Raw genomic sequence first — 26627 nt, forward strand, 5'->3', positions numbered from 1 at the left:
AGAAACGGCGGTGGGTATGAGAAAAATAAAGACAAGAGACAAGAGCTGGGGTCAGGTGGAGTTACCTCTTGCCTGATGAGCACCAGGACTGACTTCAACAGTAGCGGCATTTATTTTATACACTTGCAAAGTAGTATCCTGAGAGATAACATGGTTTAACGACTAAGACTGTAATTGTCCAAGCAGGATACCTTTTTCAATACTGAGGTAGTTTGATTGCCTGAGGCACTCTGGCTCTGTCCCATCCTCACACACATGATCAACAACCAACTCCAGTGGCTCTCAATAAGGCATCGCAGATGAAACAGTTCATGGGAGGCAATAGGTGGCAAAAGTAGCAAGCAATGAGCAACAAGCAAAGTAGCAGCCCTCTTTTTGTCCCTTACATTTTATCCAGACTACCTGCCCTTAGAGCAGGTAGCACTCACACCCAAGGAGGGCCTTCCCATTGCTCACTCTCACAACTGTGCCAAACCAATCAGTGGGATGATTTGTTAATCACACACCGTAGTCCAAGCATCACACACTAGAGCCAGCCACCTCTAAAGAGCCTCCCCAAGACCACATGAGCCTATAGGGGGACATCTGGATACAAGGTATAGCAAGTGATTGTGATTCTTCACATCTACAAGTCTCCACAATTTGGGGAGGGCAATGATTTGCCCTGTGATGTCATCTTTCTGATGGATGTAAGGAGAGTTGTTTAGTTTCCATTATATTCAGACATTTCCTTGTTAAAATGGAATAGTAACTTCCAAGCTTCTTGCATGCTCACTGGAAGCCAGAAGTCAATCTCTATCATATGACTAAAAATATTTGACTAATTCATTATGCTCTATGAAAAGATTTTGGGAATAATCTCCACTCTAAAAAGATTTTCTCTAAGCACTTCCACCAACCTCAAGGTTTAATTATCCAGAATATGCAAATAGATTCCAAAATTATGTCTTTGACTCTGGCTTCTCTGTATCACTTTAGATTTTCATTGCTGTCCTTTAAAAATAGATTGCAATAGAAAGAGGACTATTATAGGACAGGAGGAATGGAAGAAGTGGTAGAAAGGAGTGCAAGAGTGGTCTTATGGGGCAGGAATATCATCAAAATACATTATACACATTCAAATCTCCCCTAAAACATATAGAACTGGTGTGTGTGTGTGTGTGAAGGCTTTGAGTATAATGATTAAAATATGTTATATACATATACAAATCTGCCAAAATAAAATGTATTAATTTGCATTATAAATATGCACTAATAAAAATGTCAGAGAAAATATAGATTGCAATACAAATACACTGCCAGGACCTAAAAATCAAGTGGCACCTAGATCCTGCCCACATCACCACAAGTTTATCCTACTCATTTTATTCATAGAACTCATTACCATCTGAAATAATCTAATCTGCTGACTTGTTCATGCATTCATTATCTGCCTCTCGCTACATCATCCCCACCAGGACACGAACTGTATGAGAACAGGGACCTAGCTTACCTTCTTCACCATTTTATTTCTAAGTTCTAGAACCTCAGATGACATAACTTTGCCCTCCATAGATACTTGTCCAATGAATTAAAAAGTCTTCACCTTTATTTTTCCCTCCTTCAACTGACATGTAGTCCATCGATGAATCATATGTTTTTGCCTTCTAAATATCTCTAAATCTGCTCATCTCTCCAGCTTCACTGTTCTTAACATAGGTTAGATCTTTACCATCTGTCATTTAGGTTGTTGAAACAGTCCTCTTTGTCTGCAGGCGTATTTGCTTTCAGCCAATTTCTCAAAACACAACCAGAGTAATTGCTCTACAATGCATACATATTTGTGCAACTGTGTACCTTACATTATCACATTGGGCTATTCTTGCTTTCTGGACAAAATCCTACTCACTGAGTGCAATTTCTGAGGGTTCTAGGATCAGTGCTTCTTTAAGTATCCCCTTGCTCCTTACCTTGATCTTTGAAGTGTGCTGGTCCCTCTTCCCTTTCAGCTCTTCTCCCCCATGCTTCTTCACCTGCTTCATTCCTACCTGTACTTCAAGTCTCAACTGAGCAAGAACCTCCTTCAGAAAGTCTTCACTGATTTGCAGTACTGTGCTGAGTAGTTCTACAAGTGACTGCAGAGGACTGTATAGCAATTGACAGGTGGCTTTTTGACTATAAGTACATAGAAGAGTGCACTTGTTGAGAATTGACACTCGTGTTGGACAGGATTAATTCACATTCAATAAAAATCCAACGCTGCCCTTGCTGACGTCTCCTGCAGAGTGATTCAGGGGTTTCTCATTTGTTCTTTCCATTTCTAGTTTTATTTTACTTACCCTGTATTTTCCAGTGCCCTGCTCAGGCTATGCCAACCAACTTGAGATTTTCTGTACATGTCATGCTATATGTTGAAGCTATGTCCTGGATGAATATGGCAGTCATGGTAATATGAATTTTTCTCTTCCATCTACCTACAGTGGTTTCCTTATATTTCCTCCCCACTGTGAGCTGCACCTGTCTGAAGAAGCCACATCTACAATGAACAGTCACATATTGTTTGATCTCAGCTGTGAGATTATAGAGAGAGGGAATGTGGCAGCTCAAGAGTCAAAGTTCTCTCAGCTATCTTTAGTCTCTTTTAGTAGTCACTTGCTATCAACCTCTAAATTTGACTAATATCTTCCTGCTTACTACATCAAACTCCTGGGATGTATAGCTAAGCTTGACAGACATCTACCCTCTACCAGTCCTAAAGCTAAGAATGCAGTAAGATAACATCTGAAGTCTATAGAATTCATGCTTTCCTGTAGCCTGTCTAACATGGCTCGCCTCCCACTCTTTTTGGTAAATACAATGATTTGTGATTTTCTTTTGTTCTGTTACTATAGAAGTTCACATACGTCCTTCCTGGTGGAATGTGTCAGTCATGGTGACATGAATTTGTGTTCCCAGGCCATGGTCATTCATACTTGGCTCAGAATAAACTTTTTCCTTGCTACCTTTAAAGCACAGTCATTATCTCAGTCAGATATCGTACATCACGTTATCTCTTCTATGAAAACTCTTGTTACATCTGGATAAACAGAAACCCTGGTGTAGACTCTGTGGGACGTGTAGCTCATCTGTTTCAATGCTCATTGCCATTTGTAGGCTAACCTTTCAAGAGCAAGGACTGTCTTATTCACCTTTCCATTCAATGGTCTCAGTACCAAACGCATGTTAAATATTCATTAAATGGCAGTTGAACAAAAGGAGCAAGAGAGTGGCATGGAAACTTATGAAGTATGAGGTATTTTGCCAGGTTTTTGCTTGAGGAAATTATATTTAAATACTAGGGAGTGAAATTGTGTCTTACCCTCCTCTCACCTCAGATATTGTTTTTTGTTGTTGTTCTTATTGTTGTTTGTTTATTTTTAAGTGGATACACTGGTTTTTCTTTTACTCTTGTATATACCAGCTTGGCTATTTTTCCTTCTGTGCCCCCATGTGAAGATTAGATAAGTATGTATGTCGGTCAGTTCAACCTTTGGTATATCTAAGGAACCTTTGTCATCAATATTTCTCTTGTGAATAACACTTGCTACTTTCCCTTCAGCATGTTTTTCTCTTTTCTTCTCTTCATAATTTGAATAAATCTAAGATTTGCTGCTATACTTTGTAGGCTCTCAGGAGCAGAAAGAACTTCTCCACCTTTCTGATTTTCCTTTTCCAAGTTTCTGAGCATAGGAAAAGTGTTGGGCTAACTCAAAAGTAAAGTACAAAGTTCCTTACTGTATTGTTAGAAGCTAGAGTGGATAAAATTTTGAAGTGTTACTTGTAAGACACTGTCTACTCTAAGGAGAAAAGGTTTAAAATATGAATTCATAAATAAATAAAGTGAATAATCCCATTTCCCATAAGAGTCAGATAAGAAACAGAATTTTTTAAGGCAAGTCAAATTGCAAAGAAGAGGATCAATTTTGAATATAAATGCATGTCCAAAATATTATAATTATAACTGTATTTCTTATAAAGAATGAAGTATTTCTGAAGGATTACAGATTAAATTTAATTTCCAACCTCCGCAAGGATAATTTATTGAGTAAATGTTGCCATTTAAAACAAAATGGCTTATGTACAGAGGGGTTACCCCTACCCTTTGGATTTTGATATTATTCCAGTTGATTTTGGATGAAATTTTCAGAAAAGCTTCTTTACATGCAAATAGCTTTTTAAAAAATTCACTACACATATGGGTTTGGGAACTGTTATGGTTTGGGACTTATATTTGCAAAGGAAAAGAATATAATACAGGACACATATTTTATATGATTATTTATAATAGTCACCCAAAGAACGATACACAAGAGAGTTCAGGAAACCTGTCCACACACTATAGACCAAGAATCCAGCTGAGAGCCTGGATCCCACAATAATGTCCTGCATGAGTCCAACTTAAGACCTAGCACTCATAACAATGCCTCCCATGAATCCACCTGGAAGTCCAGAGCCCACAACAATATCTCATGTGGGCCCGTTTCATGGATCTGCACTGTGAAGGCCTAAAGGTCAGTGGTGGCATCTAGAAAGTCTATGCCAGCGGGATAAATGATCTGTGCTATCAGGCTGAGGGATCTACACTGGAGCCAGGAAGCGATGCTCATAGTAAGAACCAGAACTCTGCTGAGAGGCACCACAGCCATCCTCAGCAATAGTGAGGTCCTGAGCTCCTCCAGTGATCAAGATGGCCAAATTCCTATCAAGAAAGCCAACACAGCAAGCTCCTCTGGGAGGCTGGCAGTGCACCATCTTCCCCTCTGGTGCCAGGAAGCAATGCACAAGTAAGGACCACAGCTCTGCCAAAGTGAACCAAAGCTATTTTCAGTGCCAACAAGGTCCCAAGCTCGTCAGAGGATGAAAACAGCAAAGTTCATCAGGAAAGCCAGCATGACAAACTCCTCCAACAGAATCACCAGCTCCTTACAGCTTCTACCAGCTCCTTACAGCTTCTACCAGCTCCCAACAGCCTTTCTCTGCTCCCAGCAGCCTCCTTCTTCTTCCCCAGTTCTGCCTCTTATGCTGCTGGCAACAGTCCTCAGGTGGGCCTCCTGCACACAGCACCATGCTTACTCAGTTCAGCTGGGGGTTATAAGTTGACCACCAGTTGTCAATCCACCACAGGGACTGAGAGAGCCAGGTGGATGGCATCACTTACTAAATGTTGGATTTATGAACTGTGTTAATAAATGTTTCTCAGATACAAGAAAGCATAAATTGAAAGTTAAAATCACCAGCGCTTAACTGCCAGTGTGGATGGGGACAAGAATATTCCAAATTCATAGTTATGATTATTTTGTCCTTGATAAATATTCAGAAATATATTTTGAGAAAACAGAATAGTATTTAAATACAATAGCATGGAGTGTTTAGCTAATATTGCTTCTTTTATGTTTTTCTTGAAGAAGAAATAATCTAAATTGTTCTACAGCTACCTTCCTTTTAGGAAGTTCAGAGAAGTTTCTCTTCAAAAAGGCTTATGTTATTGAATGAATGGTTTCTTTCTAGAAGTGGATCAAGAGATGGAGGGAGGGGGAAAGGGGAAGTACTACAGATGAAAAAAAGAATTGGCGTGTGTTATGTACATGTACCAACTTCACACAAGTAATGTAAACATTATATATGACAAACACAAAAAATGTAAAAGAATCAAGGTATGGGTGGAGGTGGGAGGAAGGGAAGGGATAAGGCCTGAGAAAAGGAATGTGTTATGTACATGTACCAACTCCCTACAAGGAATGTAAACATTATGTGCTACACACATGTACTAATAAACTTAAAAAACATAAAAAGAGTTGTTATTCTTGACCTCATTTTGCTGGCACTCTGTATATGATAACTGCCTGTCAGAATTTGTATATATTGTTCCTATAATAAAATCTTATCTTTCTAGGATTGATAGCAAAGTTGCCTTAAGTTCCTTTAACATGAATGAATGAAACACAAAGTGCTATGAGCTTCCTCACAAGCAGGCGACATCTAGATACCTGTCTATCACCTGATTCATTTGTTGGCTTAACATTTGTGATCATGTTAACTAAAAAGTGGTAGTGAATGAAATCAGTGACTCCTCCTACTTTCAGAGAATCCAGAACACCTAAACTATTGAGTCAAATCGAGCTTTCTTCTTTTCTGTGTTCTCTTTGAGATCCTGTCAAGTCATTTGTGCTTCTATGTTTCATATTGGCTTTTGTAAAATGGCACAAAATATCTCACCTATCTCCTGCACTTCGGGGTGATTAATAATTGTTTGGAAAGAAATGTCAAAGCCTACAGGGCAGGTTGGGAGGTTGCAAACCATTCTCAAAGATCCTATGATCAACCAACAGAGAAATTTTTCTAAATTTAAGGATATTCTAAAAATAGAGCAAAGTTATTGTACCCCTGGATATTTTTAAAACTGCTTTTCTTTTGGAAACATTTTGGGAAGAAGGGCTGCTCTACTTAAAGGTCATATTTTAATTATGCATTAGGCATCTCCAGCTATTGAAGGGAAACTATGCTCCTTTCTTGGGGAAAGAGGGGTAATGTGGCGGCTATCTGCTAGCTGTTTCTACTTTTGACTTAGTTGTCATAGGTCTCTTTATAGTGGTAAAATTATAACATAAAGCATATCGACCCATGTTGGAGAAATTGAGGAAAAAGAGAGGCAGAATTCATTTTGTTTTTAAGTTCTTATTACGATAGAATTATCATGTCATTGAGAAGAGGACATTAGTGAAACATCTTAATATTTCCATTACTTACTGTGGGACTTTAGCTAAGTTACTGATTCTTTTATGAAATCCTCTCATTAAATGGCTGTGAAACAGTAGCTCAGACTCATTGGCCTTTTCTTTGAGATAATATAATTGAATGTTAATAGAGATATTCTCCAGATAATGTATTGATATAAAGTAATGAATCTTATGTGGACATTAAAACCATTTGTCTAATAGGTGGGGCAGATATTTTAGACATAGTGTGTCAGTGATCTTCAGATTGAGTTATGTAGTGGATAGTCCCTGCTTTGGCCTTTCAGTACAGTGCTATGGTTTTATACCCATTCACAGGAATTTTTGGTCTACTGCTGCTGAGTAATTGTATGACTGATAAAAATGACCAAATTGTCTTCATTTAGGGCTCCTGTTCCTGTGATGTCAATGCCTCCCAGAGATATTCACTGGCTGTGCCAAATTTCTGGAGCTTAATTAGTGAAGAGCAAGTTACCACTCCTCAGAGCCTCAGTTGAGTTGTTTTACCTGTGAAGTAAATTATACTTTAAGGTTCCCTTCAATCCTGATGTTTTAATGTTTGTCCTGCTCTACCTGGCTTCGAATCAACTCTAAAAATACCTCACATTTCTGGGAGATGGAATGAACAATCCTGCATATGAATTCAGGGGTGAGAAATCCCATGCCTCGAACTCCAGGCTCTACTGTGTAATGGCAACAGCTCATCTCTGGCCTGCAAGCCATTCTTGGGTGCTGTGGAACTGATTCCATTAAAGAGATTTGTTATAGCTGCAGTAACTGTGTCTTTGGAAGAAATAAAGTTCTTCTGCCTCACTTCTAATCTTCAGTTTATGGTAGCACTAGAAATCTTGATTTCATCAACTCATTTGTGAAAGAACTTACCTATCTCCCAGTAGTTAGGCACTACCCAGTCTGATGGATGAGGAGCTGAGGTCTGGGCCTTTAGTTCTCTTGGAATGATGAATGTAGCTTACTACATCCATCTGCCAGAGACGGAGGCATCAGCAGGATGGAGAGGGAAGTGGGCCATTATAGTGCACAGGATTCACTGGCTCTTCTTCATGATAATGTGTTTTTGACTGCTGAGGGTAATCCTGACTCCTTTTTCATTTGGCCCTCTTCCGTCCCCCAACTCCCTACCCTATATTTAAACTGCTATACATTCATAGAAACCCACAATTTTTCTTTTTTGAGCTTAGTGCAGTGCACATTTCTACTCATGCATAAAAGATGCTCTGAAAATTCCCATCACTGCTGTATAAGTGTTTATTTATTTTTTACTTTTTGAGAATCAGGCTCCAAGGTAGTGACTTCAAGAGTCCCGCATTTATAGTTTTGTTATATGCTTTGGCTCAGGTTCTTTTTCCCCTTCTGCCCTGTTTGTTTATCGGGAATTAAATGTTTTACAGAAAGACTTTCCCTGAGTGTATAATTTTAGATAGTTTGTGAACAAAATGGGGCTTTGAAAAGAAGTAGAACTAAATGAAGGAGGATGAATTTTATATATATATATATATATATATATATATATATATTGGGCAGGTATTATAAGAAAAGGCATTGAAAAGATGATCTAAGTAATATTTAATCATTAATTTCAAATTAAATACGATGTTGATATGAATTTTCCAATTTAATCAAAGTTTCTATATTTTGATTTATGATATTGATATAATCCTTAGAGTAAAAAAATTAGTCATGTTGGTAAATTATCTAAACTATGTACATGTATAAATGAGGCAAATAAAACAAACAGTTTTGCATCATTTTGCAGATTTGAAGTTACTGTTTGCCTCTGAAACACTAGTGGTCTGCTTTTCAGAGATAAAATGAAGAATATTTATTTTTTATTAATTTTGAATAATTTTTAAGTTATACCTTATGTGGTGGCACATGCCTGTAATGCCAGCCCTTGGGAGGCTGAGGCAGGAGGATTGTTGTGAGTTTGAGACCAGCCTGGGCTACAAAGTAAGCTCAAGACCAGCCTGAACTGCATAGTGGTACCCTCTCTCAAAAGGATAAAAAAAGTTTTTTTTGAGTTACTCTTTAGTATTATTGTAGGTCCTTTCAGAAGTGTACATTTAAGAACCAGCCTAGGCATCCCTCCATAGAGTTTTTGCAGATGAAAATGACAATCCAATTGTTTTGAAATGCAACTATGAAAGGATATATGTGACACTTATGAATGAATATTATTCAGGTCAACTTTTAACATTTTAAGTGTGATGTGCTGAGATTTCATGAAAAAAGTTGGTACATGTGGGCGGAAGCCTTGGCTTAATGCTACCTAGCTTATTTATAGCCAATCCAGATGAATCACCTTCTTTAGCTTTTAATCAATACCACTCTGCAATTCCACCATTTCATGTTTGAAACCTTGGATTAAGTCAACAGGCAGAAGGCATCCAAGATCTTGTTGCCTGAAGAAAGCAAATTTCCCATGCTCCCACAAAATTATTTCACAGATATGTTCATCCACAGAACATTGACCTAATTAGATTTAATATCCTTGCCCCTCCAGTATTCCAAACTACCCCCATGTTCCTTTCCTTTTTCCATTCCACCTTATTAAGCAATCTTTACTTGGCCATGATTTCATAGAGAAAATAAAAATTTGAACGATTATTTGAGATCATACAAGGATTTCATTCTGACATCTAAGATTGTTTAGACTAACTGCAAATCATCCAAATTAGTTATATTTTTAATAAATATTTGACTATATTTATTTTTAAATTGGACAAAAGTACAATAGTATAATATAGATGTGTATCTCACATGCTGCCATTTTTGTCTGGTACATTTGTACATAAGAGTATGATAAAAAGCAGACCAGTCTGTAGCAGGGGTGTGGTTAACACAATTAGACTCTACTGACTTCTTAACAGTTAAAATAATTGAAAATTCCTGAAAGAGAGGTAGAGGATACATCTTTATAGATCTAACATCATTCTATCAATAGAAATCAAATATTGATCAGGAATACTATTTTTCACAAAGAATAGCAGCTTATAAAAAGAAATTCCATTACTTAGTTTATACCTAATTAACCAGATATGAGAGCAAGAATTTTAAGAAGTTCATAGAAGTGCTTGATTGAATATCATTATAGACACTCCTGGAAGAAAATTTGCATTATATTCCTTACCTAGTGGAAGGAGTCACATAGCCAACATGAGACTTTAGGTAGTACAGTGTTATTTTTCATATGCTTTCTGTAGTCTCAGACATACTCTAATCCATTCAGTTCCTATATCTTGGAAAGGAAGCGGTTACAATAGTGGTTAATCATGATCCAGCCATCAACTACTTAGTCAGAAAAGGAGAGAAATAAGTCCTTTATTGATACAATTTGCTCACAAAGCTTTCAAAAGAGGCAGCCCTAGAGTTGCCTGGAGTGAATGGAATCAGAATCCGATGTGATGTAGATGCAATAATTCTCTCTTTCAGCACACCTATCCACCAGGTTAATGTACCTGTCATTTGTCACAAAGGACTTTTGGGAAAGCAAATGCAGAATTTTTCCCTTTAGCTAGAAACCTGCTTGGCTAGAAGGAAAATTACTGGGGAGGGTACAAAATATCTAATTTCCATTTTTCCCTCAGAAATATGCTCACCTTGCATTCTTGTATTAAAATAGAAGAAAGAGAATGCTGAGTATTCAGGTGATCTATCCTGTCCTTGGGGTTTGGAATCCTATTAGAGATGCCTTTGCAGTTTCACATTAACTGCAACACTTTCAAAAGCTCTCCAGAGATTGCCTCCTGACCACTGCTGTCCTCTATCCTGGGCCCCACAGTGTAACTCATAAGTGATTTTTCAAGGTCCATAAATTTCTCACTTCTTTTTTAAGCATCGATAAAGGTGTTTTGAGGAATTAGTGAAATATTGCATTTTGGGGTGAAAATGACATAGTGAACTAAAACAGTAGAACTGAAGGCTTGCTCAGTAACTCTGGCTTACTTTTCTGAATTAAGAAACAAATTTATGAATTAAGAAGTAAATTTACCATGTTATAATATTTCTCCATCACTTTTTATAATTTCTTGCCCCCTGTCTCCACTACAGTCCAAATTTTATGAAGTAGGAATATTGTGTATCCAGTTCAACCTTATATCTTTAGATGCATGTAAGATTAGTTGATGCTTAAATATTTTTAAACAATTTAAATAATAAATGAACCCAAGTAAAGGACATAGTACGGGTCCTCACAGGGTAGGTCTAATTTTCTCTTCTGTTTAAGATTCCTCAAATTTGATTAAAATAGGGAATATTGCTTACTTAAGTTGGGAGAAACTTCTTTCTCTGAGTGAGATCAAATATTTAATCATTTTTAGGTAGACAATGGTGCAGAAATTGCAATATAATCAAAGACCTGAACATGTCAAAGGTTTCTTCATCTCTCTTTTAAGGACTATTACACAGCCTGCTATAGTACCCTGGTGACCTCAGCTTTCTCTTTAGCCTTTGCCTTAAAAAGGAAGTTTTTGAAAACCTACACTTTATAGCTTTTGGGCGTTAGACATAGGATTATACAAAATAAGAACAACAAACTAGCCATCTGTTTCAAAATTGGGAAGTCTCAACCTATGTGACATTAAACCTATGGATTGAAATAATTGGTTTGATAACCTCAAATCATAATTATACGACTTTATTTTTACTAGTTTTATAGGCCTTTATTTGTTAATTATAATATTAAGAGAGTCACAAAAGGTTATCAAATAGATATTTGGGAACATGTCAACTAATATTACATGTTCAGTTTGATGTAAAAATTTGCACTAGTTTTGAAAAAATTCATAGCACTTTACTTACTAAGTGACTTGAGGGACTGGGGATTTAGCTCAGAGGCAAAGGGCCTGCCTGGCAAGCTTAAGGTCGTGAGTTTGGTTCCCAGTACCAGAGAAAAACCAAAAAAAAAAAAAAAAACCAAAACAAAAAAAAACCAACTAAGTGACTTGAAAACAGTAATTATTTTGCTATTTTTTCCTTAAGAGAAAGAAGGAAACAATCAAATATATGCTAGATAGCAAGGGCATTTTATGTTTCTAAAACTCCATGTTTCCCATCAGCAGTAGCAGAAGAGATGCTTTTAGCATCTCAGAAGTTCAGAGAACTTGCTTTAGGATAAGCAGTTGCTGGGGCTGTTTGGAAAGAAGCTGATGAGAGGCCATGTCCTCTCATCAGTGCTGGGATTCTTGCCAGACCCTGGGAAGCTCTGTGGCTCAGAAGCATAGGTGTAGGCAGGAAGGCAGATGCGTGTGTGTGCACAGCCTGCTGATGGGCCAGGCAAGGGGCTGGGTTTGGGGAACACAAGTTAATCAGGCTAGGGCTGAGAGGTATTCATAAACAGACTAGTGAGGGAAAAAAGCACACTTCTCTCTCTTTCTACACACACACACACACACACACACACACACACACGCACACACATGCACAGCACCCATATGTATTTTCTCAATAATTTTCCCACAATTCTGTTTCACAAACAGAAGCACTCAGAAAAATTTTGCTTTCAGTAGTGAATGCCACTTCAGGTGACACACACAAACACAGACGTCTGCCCCTCATGAACATGAATGTAGCCATCTTCCCCAGAATCAAGGAACAAATTAAGTGTGTGAAGTAGAGTAAGTCCCCAATTTACGAATGAGTTCCATTCCAGGAGAATGTTTATAAGTCAGAATCATTTGTACATCTGACAAAGTGAGTTCACTGGCACCGCAGACGTCACATATTCCACGATCTAGTCTTTGTTCTTTAGCATTGTGCCAGCAGTTGAACGATCCATGTTATAAGAATGAGCGACATCTACCATCTTTTCACCTCAGTCCAATCTCTCAACTGTTTTTACTTTTCCTCCAGATTTATTGCCTTGTGCTTCCTAGCAGTCCCCTCCACATCACCGCTGCTTTTCCTCCTGCTTCCCGACATCCTGGGCTCCGACTGAGCGCTGTACTACTGCACGCTATCGCACTGCACAGCCAGGACACAGAGCACATGTGACAATGTTCGGTAGACACGTGAGATACTTCCGTGATTTGTTTCCATCAAGGAATGTTTGTAATGTTAGGTCCTTTCCTATTTGTGGATGTTCTCAAGTTGAATGTTTGGAAGTCAGGGACTTCTCTATCTACTGATGACCACAAACAGTTGAGCACACACTCAGACTGACTTTTGAGAGGAGGGCTGTGAGATACCAAGGAGCACGAGCAGAGCAGATGCAATGGAAACCTCATTTGAACACTGCTGAGTTTGTTCCTCTACATTAGGCTTTGCTCTTTTTTTGAGCCACAGAAACAAGGTTCAATAAAGCAAAATGTAGCAAGGAGGGGATAAAGTCATCTCAGGACTCGGCAAAACATCCCGGTAAAATTTCAGGAGTGAAGCAACGTTTACACCGTAAGCTTCATGACCATCTCCCCAAGAAGACCTGCAGTGGCCTGGGAATACAATACCCCACTAGATCAGCTTCAACCGGGCGGTTGCTCGCCTCTATGACATGGCTTCCAGCACAGCGGTAGGCACATCATGAACTGTTAGCCTCAGCATTTGTTTAGTATATTAATAAAGGAAAGTCTCATAGGAATACACAAAGGACACTGAATTATACTGCAGGAGGTGAGGGAAAACAGAAGAAATTTATTTTTGAAAAATCAATATCAGCTTATAATAAAAATTATAAGATCCTCTTAAATTTTTAATTTTACTTATTGGATGAAAATAACTATCTTACTTCTGATATTCCTCCAAAGTCTTGTGGCTATGTTCTTGCAGTTTAAAAAAATCATATTCAGACCGATGGAAAAGATAGATGTCATACTGAAATAACAAGCACTGCATAAGAGATGACTGAAACTTTCTTGGCAAACATGTTCATTTGCAGTTTGTCCTCTTAAAGAAAATTTATACTTAACACATGACTATTTGGGGTCTGATAGTGTAGATATAAATTTAAGTTATTTTCTATTCCCCAAATGTTTTGAGGTTAGTCTATTAGTAATAAGAAGAGTTCAATGGTTGTATAAACCTCTTCACTAAATTTAGACTGTTCTCCTCCGGGGAAACTTTAATTAGGTTTTAGTAGTGATGGTGAGTTAAATATGATTATTAAGAGGACTTTCATTCTGTACATAAATATGTGTCAAGGTAATTAGGTATGTTTTAGGTATTCCAAATATAGATAATAGAGAGGAGAGACAGTTTCAAGTCAGCTGTTATCAATATTGATGAATTTCTATTTACTTGTTGGAAAATACACTTTTTATTGTTTACATATTTCATGATTATCACCAGATGTGACTTAATCAGAATGGATTATTTCCACCCAAGTAACTCCTTGCATTAAAATGAAATGCATATGTGGCATGCCACAGTAAAAGTATCATCCTTCCTTCCTTCCTTCCTTCCTTTCTTCCATTTTTCTCCTTCTTTCCTGCCCTCCTTCCTTCTTTTTATTGTTTTTTGTTTTTTTTTAACGGATTTATTACAGACTGTCTCAACATTCAAATATGTAAATCACTTAGCACTCAGCAACTTCTGTTAAGGCAAAGCTTTGCCAGTGTTGTGTAGTAGCTCATTCAGCAGCTCAGGCATATATGTTAAGAGTTAATAAGAGAAGGATGAAATTAGTGGTTTGGGAAAAAAAAAAGGAATTTCCTCCCTTTTCCCCTGCCTCTTTCTGTAGCATTTATTTATTTATTTATTTTTATTTTATAAGTAAAAGCACAGAAACATATTAAGAAATAGACAACCATTTACAAAGTAGCACAAGAATAGTACAAGCAATACTGAATTACAGACAAGGTGACAGGGAATTAACAATGGTTGTTGTATTACATATTGATAACTTCAAAGTGGTTTCTCAGGAAAACAGATATAGACATGCAAGATTGACCAAAATAATTAATTATTAAATGTTCCTTTCAATAAATTGATAGAAGTGAGTAGTACAACTATGTTAGCTATCCTGCGTATACATATATACCTAATTTTACCCTTCTTTCTTTTCTCTTTTCCTTCATGTCAGTTGCTCTTTACTTTTGAGCATTTTCCTTTTGTTTCACAATGTCTATCATACCTCCTAGTTTTTATTCACTCTTTCAGGTTCTTACACTGGTGAGACAATACATTGCTTACACATGCAGGTCTGATTTATTTCACTTATGAGTATGGTCTCTAGTTGTGACCATTTACCTACAAAAGCCTTGAGTTTATCTTTCTTTATAGCGGAGCAATATTCCATTATATAAAAATACCACAACTTTCTTATCCAATCCTCAGTGGATGGTAGCATTTACTTATTGATAGATTGATTTTTGAGACAGTGTCTCACTGTGTAGTTCAGGCTGGCCTTGAACTCATGATAATCCTACTGCCTCAGCCTCCTGAGTGCTGGGATTACAGGTTTGTGCCATCATACCAGGCTTCTGTAGCTTTTAATAAAGAGCATTGTAAAAACTCTTCCCCTGAATCCTGAGAAAGGACCTTGTCTGCCTGACTTGAGAGATTATGCCTGCCATATACTGAAATTATAAAGTCAGAAAATTAATGAGACATGTCTGAAAATGAGACTGCCATTTTCTTTGAGTGAAAGTAATTCTACTATTTCTTCTGTTTTCCCTCAACCACTGCAGCATAATTCAGTGTCCTTTATGTATTCCTAGGAGACTTTCCTGTAGCAATGCACCAAACAAATGCTGGCACTAACAGTTCATGATGTGCCTACCCCTGTGCTGGAAGTAGGCCACACAGGCGAGCAACTGCCCTGCTGCAGCTGAGTCTAGTGGGGTGTTCTATTCCCAATCTACTTCTTCAATAGTGAAAAAAAATGGCTTTATTTTGATTAATGATGCATTACAAATTAAGTTTGTACTTTGAGTACCTAATGTTTTGTGAGAACTTGCAATTGATATGACAGATTTTAAACCATGTTATGCATTTTTTAGAAAATTTTATAGTTATACTATACCAAGACATTTTAATTTGTCTTAGTCACACTTTACATTTCCAACTTTAGATTAGATAGACATTCTTAATTCTACTTAAAATATTCTATCTGCAATGGAACTGAGAAGTGATACTGTAAGGAAATAAATGGATTGCTTACGTAAGCGTCAGCACACTTCCATAAATACACTTACTGGAGAAACTAAGCTGGTTCAATGGTCAGTCAGGATGAGCTGTGGGTGTGGGTTGGACAAAGCAGATGGTGACAAATGACATGGTCTGTGTTAGCAGGCCACCCTCAGTGTCAGATGTACAATGGTGACTTTCTGAATCCCTGTGTACATCTCTATCTGTGAAGAATATTGAACAGGTGGTGAAAATGCCTCTTTCTTTCCTTCTTTTTTTTAATGAGCAAGGAAAGAAGCATAACAAATGGCATGAACATAAAGGGAACAGGCTCATTGGTGTCTATTTTTATTGGATGAAATAAGAAAGGCACTTAAGTTGAGTATCTCTCATCCCTTTAGGGTTGTCTGTCAATATTTTTTATGTGTTTTTGCCTTTGTTACAATCTAGGGAAATTAAGATAAATCAAGCTGGTGAAGAATGGTATTGGTTATGATTGGTTGTGTGCTATGTGTGAATCAAACTGCACTGAAGCAAGTTTCAGCTATTTCAGGGAAGAACAGACACAGTAAGATGTAGAGACATAATCCGTTCTATTTCTCTACCCATGATAATAAGTCTGATACTTATAACTTTTTGTGACTTTTTAAAAAAATTGCAGTTCCTACTCTGATATACCAGATAGGGGGTTAAGATATCTTGGTTAAAAAATAACACATTCAACATAAATTGAAAATTCCCTTTAATCCTTCATTGTTGGATTTTCTTCTAAAGTCTTGATCATCTTTTTCATTGATTGTTGCAATAGCTTCATGAGTGATCTTCCTGTTCCCTGTCCTGAGATTCTCTACTCTGCTGTCCTTAAAGCATCTGGGATGATTTTTAAGTAAAAATCGGATCACATCAAACTTCTGCTCATAGCCCTGTAGCTGTTTTCACTACAATAAACATACGTGTGTATCTTTCCAAGGGCTCAAACCTCTTTATATCCTGGTTCCCGAGAAGTCCCACTTCTCCAGTGTGATCCCTGCTCGGAGGCTGAGGCACATGGCCATTTGGGTGAGCCTACAAATGCTAACCTCTTCCTCATTTAAACTCACTACCCTCTAGGAAATAACTACGTTCTTCTCACTTAGCTTCTTTCAGGTAAAGGATTGTATAGTAACAACAAAATCCACTAGTGTATAAGTTCTTTTATCCAACTTTAATTATTGCATTAGAAAGCCCAGGAAGCCATTCCAAAAATTATTTTGTCCTTTTAAATAAAATTATTGCAGTCATTTTGAGTTTTATGCCCTTTCAGCATTCAAAAATTTATTTTATGATAGGAACATTATTTGAAGGTTTGAATTCATTGCTATTCTATCATTTCTTATATGCATACCTCAGAAAGGCTTTGAATTAGCTTTTAGAAATTAAGTCCACTAGAATTTCAGAAAATGTGCTACATATAGAGATTTCACCTTTTCTTTCATCAGCAATTCTGAATCTGTTCACATGGGATCATGATACAGTAATTATCACCATAGACTGAAAGATTGAATTCTATCTATCTATCTATCAATCTATCTATCTATCTATCTATCATCTATCAATAACTTTACTTTTAGCATCAAATAGATAACAATAAACCTCCAGTTTTCAGAACAGGGAATATGTACTTAGGAGAAAAAAATCCTTTCAACTGTCTCCAACAGCAAAATTAAGTAAGTCTCTGTGTATGCTTTAGTTTTCCATGGTCATCTGCAAGAAGCTGATATTTGTTAGTGCCAATCCCTTAGGAAGATCAGGCAATTCATTTGATAGCATCTGTGAAATGTTCTGAACAGCAGCACAGGATGTTCTACAAACATGAGGTATTATTATAATCATCCTCTCTATCTCTTCTGCACCTAGTAGAGCATACTATTTGCCATCCATCTCACATTGATGTTGTAGGGATTAATGAGATAATATCTAGAAGGTACTTAAAGCTTCTTGGAATCAGGGGGGTATGTAAGTACAAGGCAATCTGATTATTATGAACCCAATGCATTATGTTGCCTCTTTGCTCTTCCTTTTCCTCAAGAATAGAAATAAATGATTGATCAAATTCACACTGAGAGAAGAGTAGTTTAAAATTAAGTTGCTCTGGAAGTGTGTGTGTGTGTGTGTGTGTGTGTGTGAAGGTGTGTGTATTTGAAATGCCTTTTAAATCCAGTCTTTTAAACAAGTACATTTCCATTTGAAACTATATTGTTTATGCTTAACACATACAGATGTGATTAGAAATCTAAGATTTTGGTTTATAGAGCTAAGGGTTTTGAATTACATATTCTATTAGGAAAAAATAGAAATATCACATCATTTTAGTAGGATTATGATTAGATTTTTTTAAAAATTGGTTTTACTAAGGATTTTATTAAATCTAAAGATATTTTGGCAATAAAAGCATAGATTGATATAATCTTTCCCCTTCCACTGAATTTTTAAAAGAAACCTGAATTTTGTTTTTTTATTAATCAAATTTATTTTAGGTATACATAATAGCACATTTTAGGTATGCATAATGATCACATTCATTTTAGGGAATTTGCACCTGTACATTATATATATTGATTCTTTTTTTCCCATTTCCTTACCATTGCTTCAATTCCTCTTCCCCTCCGTTTTTTATAACAGCTTAGTTTCCATTTTTTCCTTCATTTTGTTGTTGTTTTTCTTTCCTTTTTCTTCTTTTCTCCTTCCCCCTCCCTGTTCCCCTTCTTATTTGAACATTTTCTTCCTACTTCTCAATATCTATTATACATTTTGGTTGTTATTTACACTTCCAGTTTCTCACACCAGAAAAACAATGTGATATTTACCCATGTGTTTCCAACTTATTTCCCTTAACAGTATGGTCTCACAGTGCATCCATTTACCTAGAAATGTCTGAAGTTTATCCATTTTATGAATCAGAAAGAGGTTGTAAGAAGTATTAAAATCAATCAGTAACAAATCAAAGTATGCATAATGAAAAATTAGAATTACATATGTGGCATTTACACACCATGGAGTTCTAGTGTCATAAGAAAGATAAATTTGAATCATTTGTAGGAAAATGGATGCATCTTGAGACCATAATGTTAAGTGAAATAAATCAGACACACAATCTTAAATACCATATGGTGTTTCTCATATGAAAAACCCAAAATATAAATAAAGAGCAAAGTAAAAGTTAAAAGGAAGTAGAGGAAATGTATTTCTGAAAGGAGAAGGTTATAGAGGGAGGGAGAAAGGAGGAAGGGGAAGGGAAGGGATGAATAAAGGAATGAAGACGTGTATGTATATGTACCAGCTCCACAGGAGGCATGCAGAGATTTGTACTATAAATATGTACATGAAGGAATGGATCAAGAAATGGGTGGAAGGGGGAAGGAAGGACAAGAAAGGGGATGAAGAAAAAATGAAGATCTATGACTGACATAGGTTACCAGTATGTGTCACCAACTGCACAATGTGTGTTAAGTACATCATGCATTACTATGTACAACATGTGTTACCATCGTGTACAAACTCCCTGAAAGGAATTTAGTATGCACATGTACTAATAAATAAAAAGTAAAACTAATTAGGTTCAATACTCAATTTTGAGTAAGCTATGTGATGAGTTCTGCATAACAGATAAATATTTCTTCAATATTTTCAGTACCAGTGCTTCCTAGTATTATTTATTTATTTATTTTTGCTCCCTAGTATTTAATTCTCTTTCTCTTTCTTTCAAGCTCTCTGTTCCTCTTTCGATCCATCCTTCTATCTCTTCACTTAACCAATTCATATTAGGGTTCTCAAGATGCACAGAATCAAAGGGATAAATGGATAGATAGATAGATAGATAGATAGATAGATAGATAGATAGTGTTATGGTTGCTATATTGTGTCAACTTGAGGAGTCTAGAAATTTAACTAAGTAACTAAGCAGTTCTACATTCTGGGGTGAAAAGGACACACCCTTACTGCTCTAGGATGCTTTCCATTGTGTCAACTTGGGATGTTTTTGTTGGGTACTTAACTTTGAATACAAAGTTAAAAAAACTTTGTATTTATCCCCAGCCTGTGCAAGTGAGGACCTGGAAATGGTGTAGGTGCAAATGACCACCTCCCTCAGGGTGGATAGGCTGCATACAATAAAAGGGAAATGAGGAAGGACTGATTCCTGGTTCTTCAGAGGAGCTCCAGTCCTCACTGCCTTCAGCTTGGTCATCATCTTCTGGATTCTGGTGCAGACTGTTTGGCTTCTGCCCAGGACTCTTCAGCCTCCTGGTGTAGACTCTTCAGCCTTCATTGTTGATTCTTCAGCATTCTGTCGCAGACCCATCAGCCTCCTGATAGGGACTTACATGCACACTGCAGTGAGCTCCAGACCTTGGATTGGCCTCTTGAATCTCCAGCGTGCAGACACCCTCTGCATGTTTCCTCTTCAAACTTTGTGACTGACCATTGTAAGCCAAACTTATACTTTCTTATACATTATCTTGTGTTGTATCTATTTCTCTAGTAACGCTTGACTGATACAGATTTTGGTACTGGGAGTGGCACAGATAGATGCTAGATAGGATTTATATGGAGAATTTACTCACATAATTATGGAGGCTGAGAAATCCTATGATCTGCCCCATCAAGCTGAGGACCCATAAGAGGCAGTGGTATACTTATAGTCAGAATCGGAAGGCATGATAACTAGGAGAACTGATGATGTAAACACAGTTAAAGAGCAGAAGAAACCAATGTTCTTACTCAAGGAGACAGGCAGAAAAAGTATAATACTCTCTTTCTCAGCTTTTTGTTCTATTCAGGCCCTTGATGGATTGTACAAAAACTATCTGGGGTGAGAAGGGCTGGCTACATTGTTCTGTCCACCAATTCAAATGCTAACCTTATCCAGAAACAACCTCAGAGGCACCTCTGGTTTTGTATAGGTACCTTGTGGCTCAGTCACATTGACACATAAGATTAACCATCACACATTTCACCTAACCATCTATTTCTCTCTCTGCTTTTCATTTATTTACAAATATTTCCATGGAAGTTAAGACTAACTGCAAGATTGCACAGTTGTTAGTAAATTAATCCCTGTAGAAAGAAAGCATTTGTCGCAGAGCCTCCACTTAGTTGCTAGATATCCCCCATCAGTTATGTTGTGGTATTGTGCCTTAGTCTCCCCATCAGAAAAGGAGAATGACCATAGTTCATTTCATAGTGTTGTTGTGAAGCTTAACTTTAAAAGGAAGCTATAACTGAAGTATCTAAAACAGGCTTTAGCACAGAGTAAGTACTCAGTGTTACTTGTTAATAGTAGTGCTAATTATTTCCTTCCTAATTTCTCTAAATCTGGCCTGCTTTGTCATTCCTATATAACATTTCCTATTTATTCATTCATTCAGCAACACTTGCTGAATATCAACTGGTGTTTATTCACTGGTCATTACTTTCAGTGGGTACCTTGAAAAGAACAATGGATTTGAATCCAGAGGACCTGTTATTTAATCTAACTCTACTGCGAATATTTTTATCACCTCAAAAATGTCACATATATTAAGCCTATTTCTCATGTCTAAAATAGGAACAAAACCATTTTTCCTCCTTGCCTCATAGTTGTGAGGGTCAAACAGTGTACCAGACATGAGACATTTTGCAAATTGTGAAAATCTGTGGAAATGTATTTGTGTTCATGCTTTTGCTGTCTCCTTGGGAGTGGCACTTCTCAGCATATTAGTCAGGTTTTTATCACTAGAATGAGATACCTGAGACATATTACCTATGAGGAAAAGAAGGAGGTTTATTCAGCTCACAGTTTTGGAGATTCAGAGTCTAAAAGATGTAGCTCAGGCTTTGTGCCCCTTCACTATAGCACTTATAGCACAGACAGCAATAGCAGCAATATGCATGTGCAAGTAATGATATCTTGAAACGGTAGAAGAGGGTGAGGAAGACATATGCTTTTATACAGTTTTGAATCTGAAAACAACCAAGGACTCCTGAGACAACTACTTTCTGAGGGAATGCCCCACAATGACCTAGGAACCTTCCACTAGACCCGCCTCCTAAAGGTTCCACAGCACTTCCTGAGGATCAAACTTTTTAATCATAAAGAATTCTTGGAGATCACCCAGATCACACTCAAAACACATCACTCAGTTTTATGCTTTACTTGTGGTAAAAGCCTGTCAATTCATCTCCAAATGCCTATATGAAAATCATCATTGATACTTCCATATATACTCCAAATTTACATTATTTTATGCTACACTCTAAACTTAATTTCCCAACTCATTCCATTTGCTGTCAATCCACATCAAGTTTAGTTAAAAAAAAAAAAACCCCGAGGCGATTTAATAAAACAAAAGTTGAAAACATTCTCTTCCTACTCAAATAATTTCCATGATTCACAGTTACTTAATTCTTCACTTTGATGGTCAAGGCTTGTATATTATACAATGGTTAACCCTTTCAGTTTACAGAGTTAGGAATACTGTCCCACTTGTCTGTTGCATTCCAAGAAACTAGAAAAGTTGCACACTTATGCCTGTGCTTTCTCTCTCTGTGAAATCATGTATTCTTCACCAATTTCACTCTTGGTCCTTATTTTCTACCCATAATTAAGAGACATAATTTCTGAAAAGGTGGTGAGGAAGTGTAACACATCATACATAGAAGTTTCTCTCAACTGTGAATCCAGTCTTTTTCCCCTCAACTGAATATGCTTTCAGTTCTTCAAATATCCATTATATTTTTTCTAAAAATGTAGTACCATATCCTACTTTGCTTTGTAATTGGCTTTGATATAATTATCATTGATTAGATCTGTGTACACCCAGTTCTTTGAGGAAACATCATAGTGTCACATAAAGAATAAGAACACAATAGGTATTTTTGGAACAAAGTTGGGCTGCAAGAGAGTGTGTGGATAGTTTAAGGAAGCAAATGAAAGTATGCCACCTTACTCGGGGGATATGTACTCCAGCACACAAATTCCAAATGCTCTTTCTCTATCTCCATCCTAGAGCACAACATATTTTTCAATATAAGCCCTTTTTCTCATAGCTGATGTTATAGTAGTTCTCTTTCTTTTTTTAATGTGTTCTTAACTATGAATGTTTTGAATTTTGATACCTTTGATCAATATTCACAAATTCTGCTTTAGTCAGGGAGCTACAATTTGAAAATATTTACAAGTCAGAAGTTTTGGATATGGTTATGTCTGATCCTACCACTGACTCACTTTGTGGATTTTAGTAATATGCACATCTATGACTCAGTTTCTTTCCCTGTAAACCAGGAATATTACTTGTTGTGCGTAACACTAAAACTAGTTTGTATATACCAGTGCACATGAAGGCATTTTCATTTAAACCACTCATCTGATCTATCACTTCCTCTTAAAGCAATTCTTTCTCTGTCACACGCTCAGCTGTAATTAATCCACTGTGTAGCCTAAGTTAAAAATTCTCTGTTTTGCTGACAGTTACTGAACATTGGCTGCATGTGAAACTTTTTCACTTTTTTTGGTATCAGGAATCAAACTCATGACCTCAGCCTTGCCAGACCAGCACTTATGCCGCTGAGCTTCATCCCCGGCCCTGTATGTGAAACCTAACTAAGTGGTGTCCTGTCTTCTACTTTAGAGAAGTCAAGCTGTATATGATAAGACTCATGGTCAAGAGGAACTCACCAAAAATAAGGGAGACAGACACATCAATAAGTACAAAACCCTAACTTTTTCTCAAATCTTTCAAGATGATTATATCTTAGTGTTTTATGTACTCACTTTTGCATTGTTTCATTTTCAGTGGCAGATTTGGAGTTTTTTGGTTATTAAATAATATAAATACATGGTAGAGACATAAAACATTAATATATTTTCTCCTTCTGGTTATTGGCTAGAATAATAACTAGCATTCTTTGTCTCATCTTTAAAATATGGTGTTCTCTGTTCTGCTTTCTGCTTTCCCCCATCTCTCTACTCTTGCCCTGCCATTTATATGGTTTCTTCTTAAATCTGAGTCTTTAGTCAAGACCTGTCTTCTGTGTTCCTGATCTTCCAACTGAGCTCTTCAGCTCAGGCTGGGTATTTAAAGCTTGAATTACATATTAAGCCAAGCTAAAACTGAATATTTGGCCTCCCCTCCACGCTTTGCTCCAGGTTACCCTAGCTGGGAATCTGCTCTACCCTAAGATCCTATCCACCTGTAATTGTACTTGTTTGCTTCAGAGGAAAAGCTCAGAGGCCTGCTCCTCTATCTCTTCTTCTCCATTTCCAGTGATCAACTTTATTCTGCTGCCCCCCATTCATCTTATCAACTGCATTAACCAAATAATTAAATGACTTCTTTTTAGTTCTCAAATCTAAACTTAATTATTATACATGTTTAGCTTTGTTCTTTTCAGAGAATTATAGCAACATTAGAATTAGGTGATCATTTTCTTCTCTTTTTTATTTTAAAGAGAGTAGTACATGAGAAACAAGCAAACAAAAAACTAGAACAGTAGCAGCATACCAGTATCACGAACATAAACAAATCAAAGCAAGAACATTCAAAGTGATACAGGGTCTTGACAAACTAATACAAATCAACAGTGATTGCTACATTGCATATCGCTATCCTCAATTACATTGTTCAGATTATCAGATGTAAGAATGAAAGATTGCTCAAACTATTAAAGAGAATAAGAAAATAATTATTGAATAAAACATTAGAGATAATACAAAGTTTCACTAGACAAGATGGTAGGAGTTCACCATTGTAATTCCAGTGCATATTACTACCTTCAAATCAGTTGCTCAGACCACCAGACACAAGCATGCAAAGTCGATCAGAACATAAAATTTGTGAGTATTAACTGTTCATTTCAATACATCATCAGACAATAGCAATACAGTCATTGCAGCTGTTCATATATATATTTATGTTTTGCCTTCCTTCTTTCCCTCATCCCAGTCATTCCTTCCTTTGAGCAATTTCTTTCTCTTTCCTATCATCTACTGCACGTTTTGAGTTTTACCTAATCTTTCAGGTTCCTTACACCAAGGAGACAATATGATGTTTACATGTGTGGGTCCGATTTATTTCACTTATGAGTATGGTCTCTAGTTGCATCCATATACCTACAAAAGCCTTGAGTTTATCTTTTTAATAGGTGAGTAATACTCCATTGTATAAAAATACCATTACATTTTATCCATTGCTCAGTGGATGAGCATCTGGGTTATTTTCAAGATTTAGCTATAACAAATGGTGCTGCTATAAACATGGGTGCACATATATTGGTGTGGTATGATGTCTTTAATTCTTCTGGGAAAATACACAGAAGGGGAATAGCTGGGTTAAATGGGACTTCCAATCCTAGTTTTGTGAGGAATCTCCAAATTGATTTCCACAGGGGTTTCACCAATCTACACTCCTACCAGCAGTGGAATAGGATTCCTTTCTCCCCACAGCCTCTCCAGCATTTGTTATTGGTTGATTTCTTGATGATAGCCATTCTTTCTGGGGTGAAATGGAATCTCAGTGTTGTTTTAGTTTGCATTTCTTGAATGACTAATAACCCTGAACATTTTTTCGTGTATTTACTTGCCATTAGTATGTCTTCATTAGAGAAGTGTGTATTCATCTCAGATGCCCATTTTTGGATAGGGTTTTTAAATTTGGGAGGCCTGATTTTTTAAAATTCTTTATATGTCCTAGATAGAAGTCCTTTGTCTGAGGGGCAGTTGGCTAAAATGTTTTCCCAACTCGTCGGTTTTCTTTTTACTTTATTGGTGATTTCTTTAGATGTGCAAAAACTTTTCAATAAGATGAGATCCCCTTGTTGATTCTTTGAAGTATTTCCCATGAAGTTCAGTTTTTGTTCATGAACTCTCTGCCACACCAATCTTGTCAAGATTTTTACCTACTTTCTCTTCAAATAAATTTAGTGTTTCTGTTTCAATATTTAGATCTCTGATCCAGTTTGACTTTAATTTAGTGCATGGTAAAAGACATGGGTCTAGTTTTAGTCCTCAGCATGTGGAAAGTCAGTTTTTCCAGCACCATTTATTAAAGATGCTATCTTCCTTCCATTGAACATGTTTGACCTGTTTGTCGAAGATAGGGTGACTGAGTGTGTTTGTTGTATCTGTATCTTCTAATCTGTTCCATTGATCTTTAGGTCTGTTTTTGTGCCATTACCATGCTGATTTTATCACAATAACTTCGTAATATAATTTTAAGTCAGGAATTGTGATGCCTCCTGCCTTTTCTTTGTTTCCCAAGATTGCTTTTGCTGTTTTCTGCCTCTTCTGGCTCCAGATGAACTTTAGGAGTGTTTTCTCTAGATCTGTGAGGTATACTAATGACTTTAATTGGGACTGCATTGAATCTGTACAACACTTTTAGTAGTATGGCCATTTTCACAATGTTGGTTTTTCCTATCCAAGAGCAAGGAATATCTTCCCATTTTCGGATATCCTCTTCAATCTCTTCTTTCAGAGTATTATAATTTTGACTGTATAGATCTTTTACTTCTTTTGTTAGACTGATTCCTAAGTATTTCATCTTTTTAGATGCTCTTGGGAAAGGTGTAGTTTCCCTAATTTCTCTTTCAGTCTGTTTGTTACTTGTGTACAGGAATACTATTGACTTTTGAATGTTAACTTTGTATCCAGCTATGTTACTGAATTTGTTTATTAAATCCATTAGCCTTTTAGTGGAGTTTTTGGGGTCTTCTATGTAGAGTATCATGTCATCTGCAAATAATGACAATTTCATTTCTTCCTTTCCTATCCTTATTCCTTTT

General features: G+C 36.8%; 1 protein-coding gene across 1 annotated transcript in view; it reads right to left on the minus strand.

The window, feature by feature from the left end:
* LOC106147936 overlaps positions 1–3200 on the minus strand; it is a 110105-nt gene extending 106905 nt beyond the window's left edge. Inside the window, exons 1-2 of the mRNA XM_013511463.1 lie at positions 3139–3200; positions 1950–2154 (exon numbers count right to left, since the gene is read on the minus strand). Coding sequence (XP_013366917.1) covers positions 1950–2154; positions 3139–3200 — 267 coding nt within the window. The remainder of the gene's footprint in view (positions 1–1949; positions 2155–3138) is intronic.
* Between the last annotated feature and the right edge of the window lie 23427 nt (positions 3201–26627).

This window comes from Chinchilla lanigera, unplaced genomic scaffold (genome assembly GCF_000276665.1).
Source record: "Chinchilla lanigera isolate Chin_1 unplaced genomic scaffold, ChiLan1.0 scaffold00001, whole genome shotgun sequence".
NCBI lineage: Eukaryota > Metazoa > Chordata > Mammalia > Rodentia > Chinchillidae > Chinchilla > Chinchilla lanigera.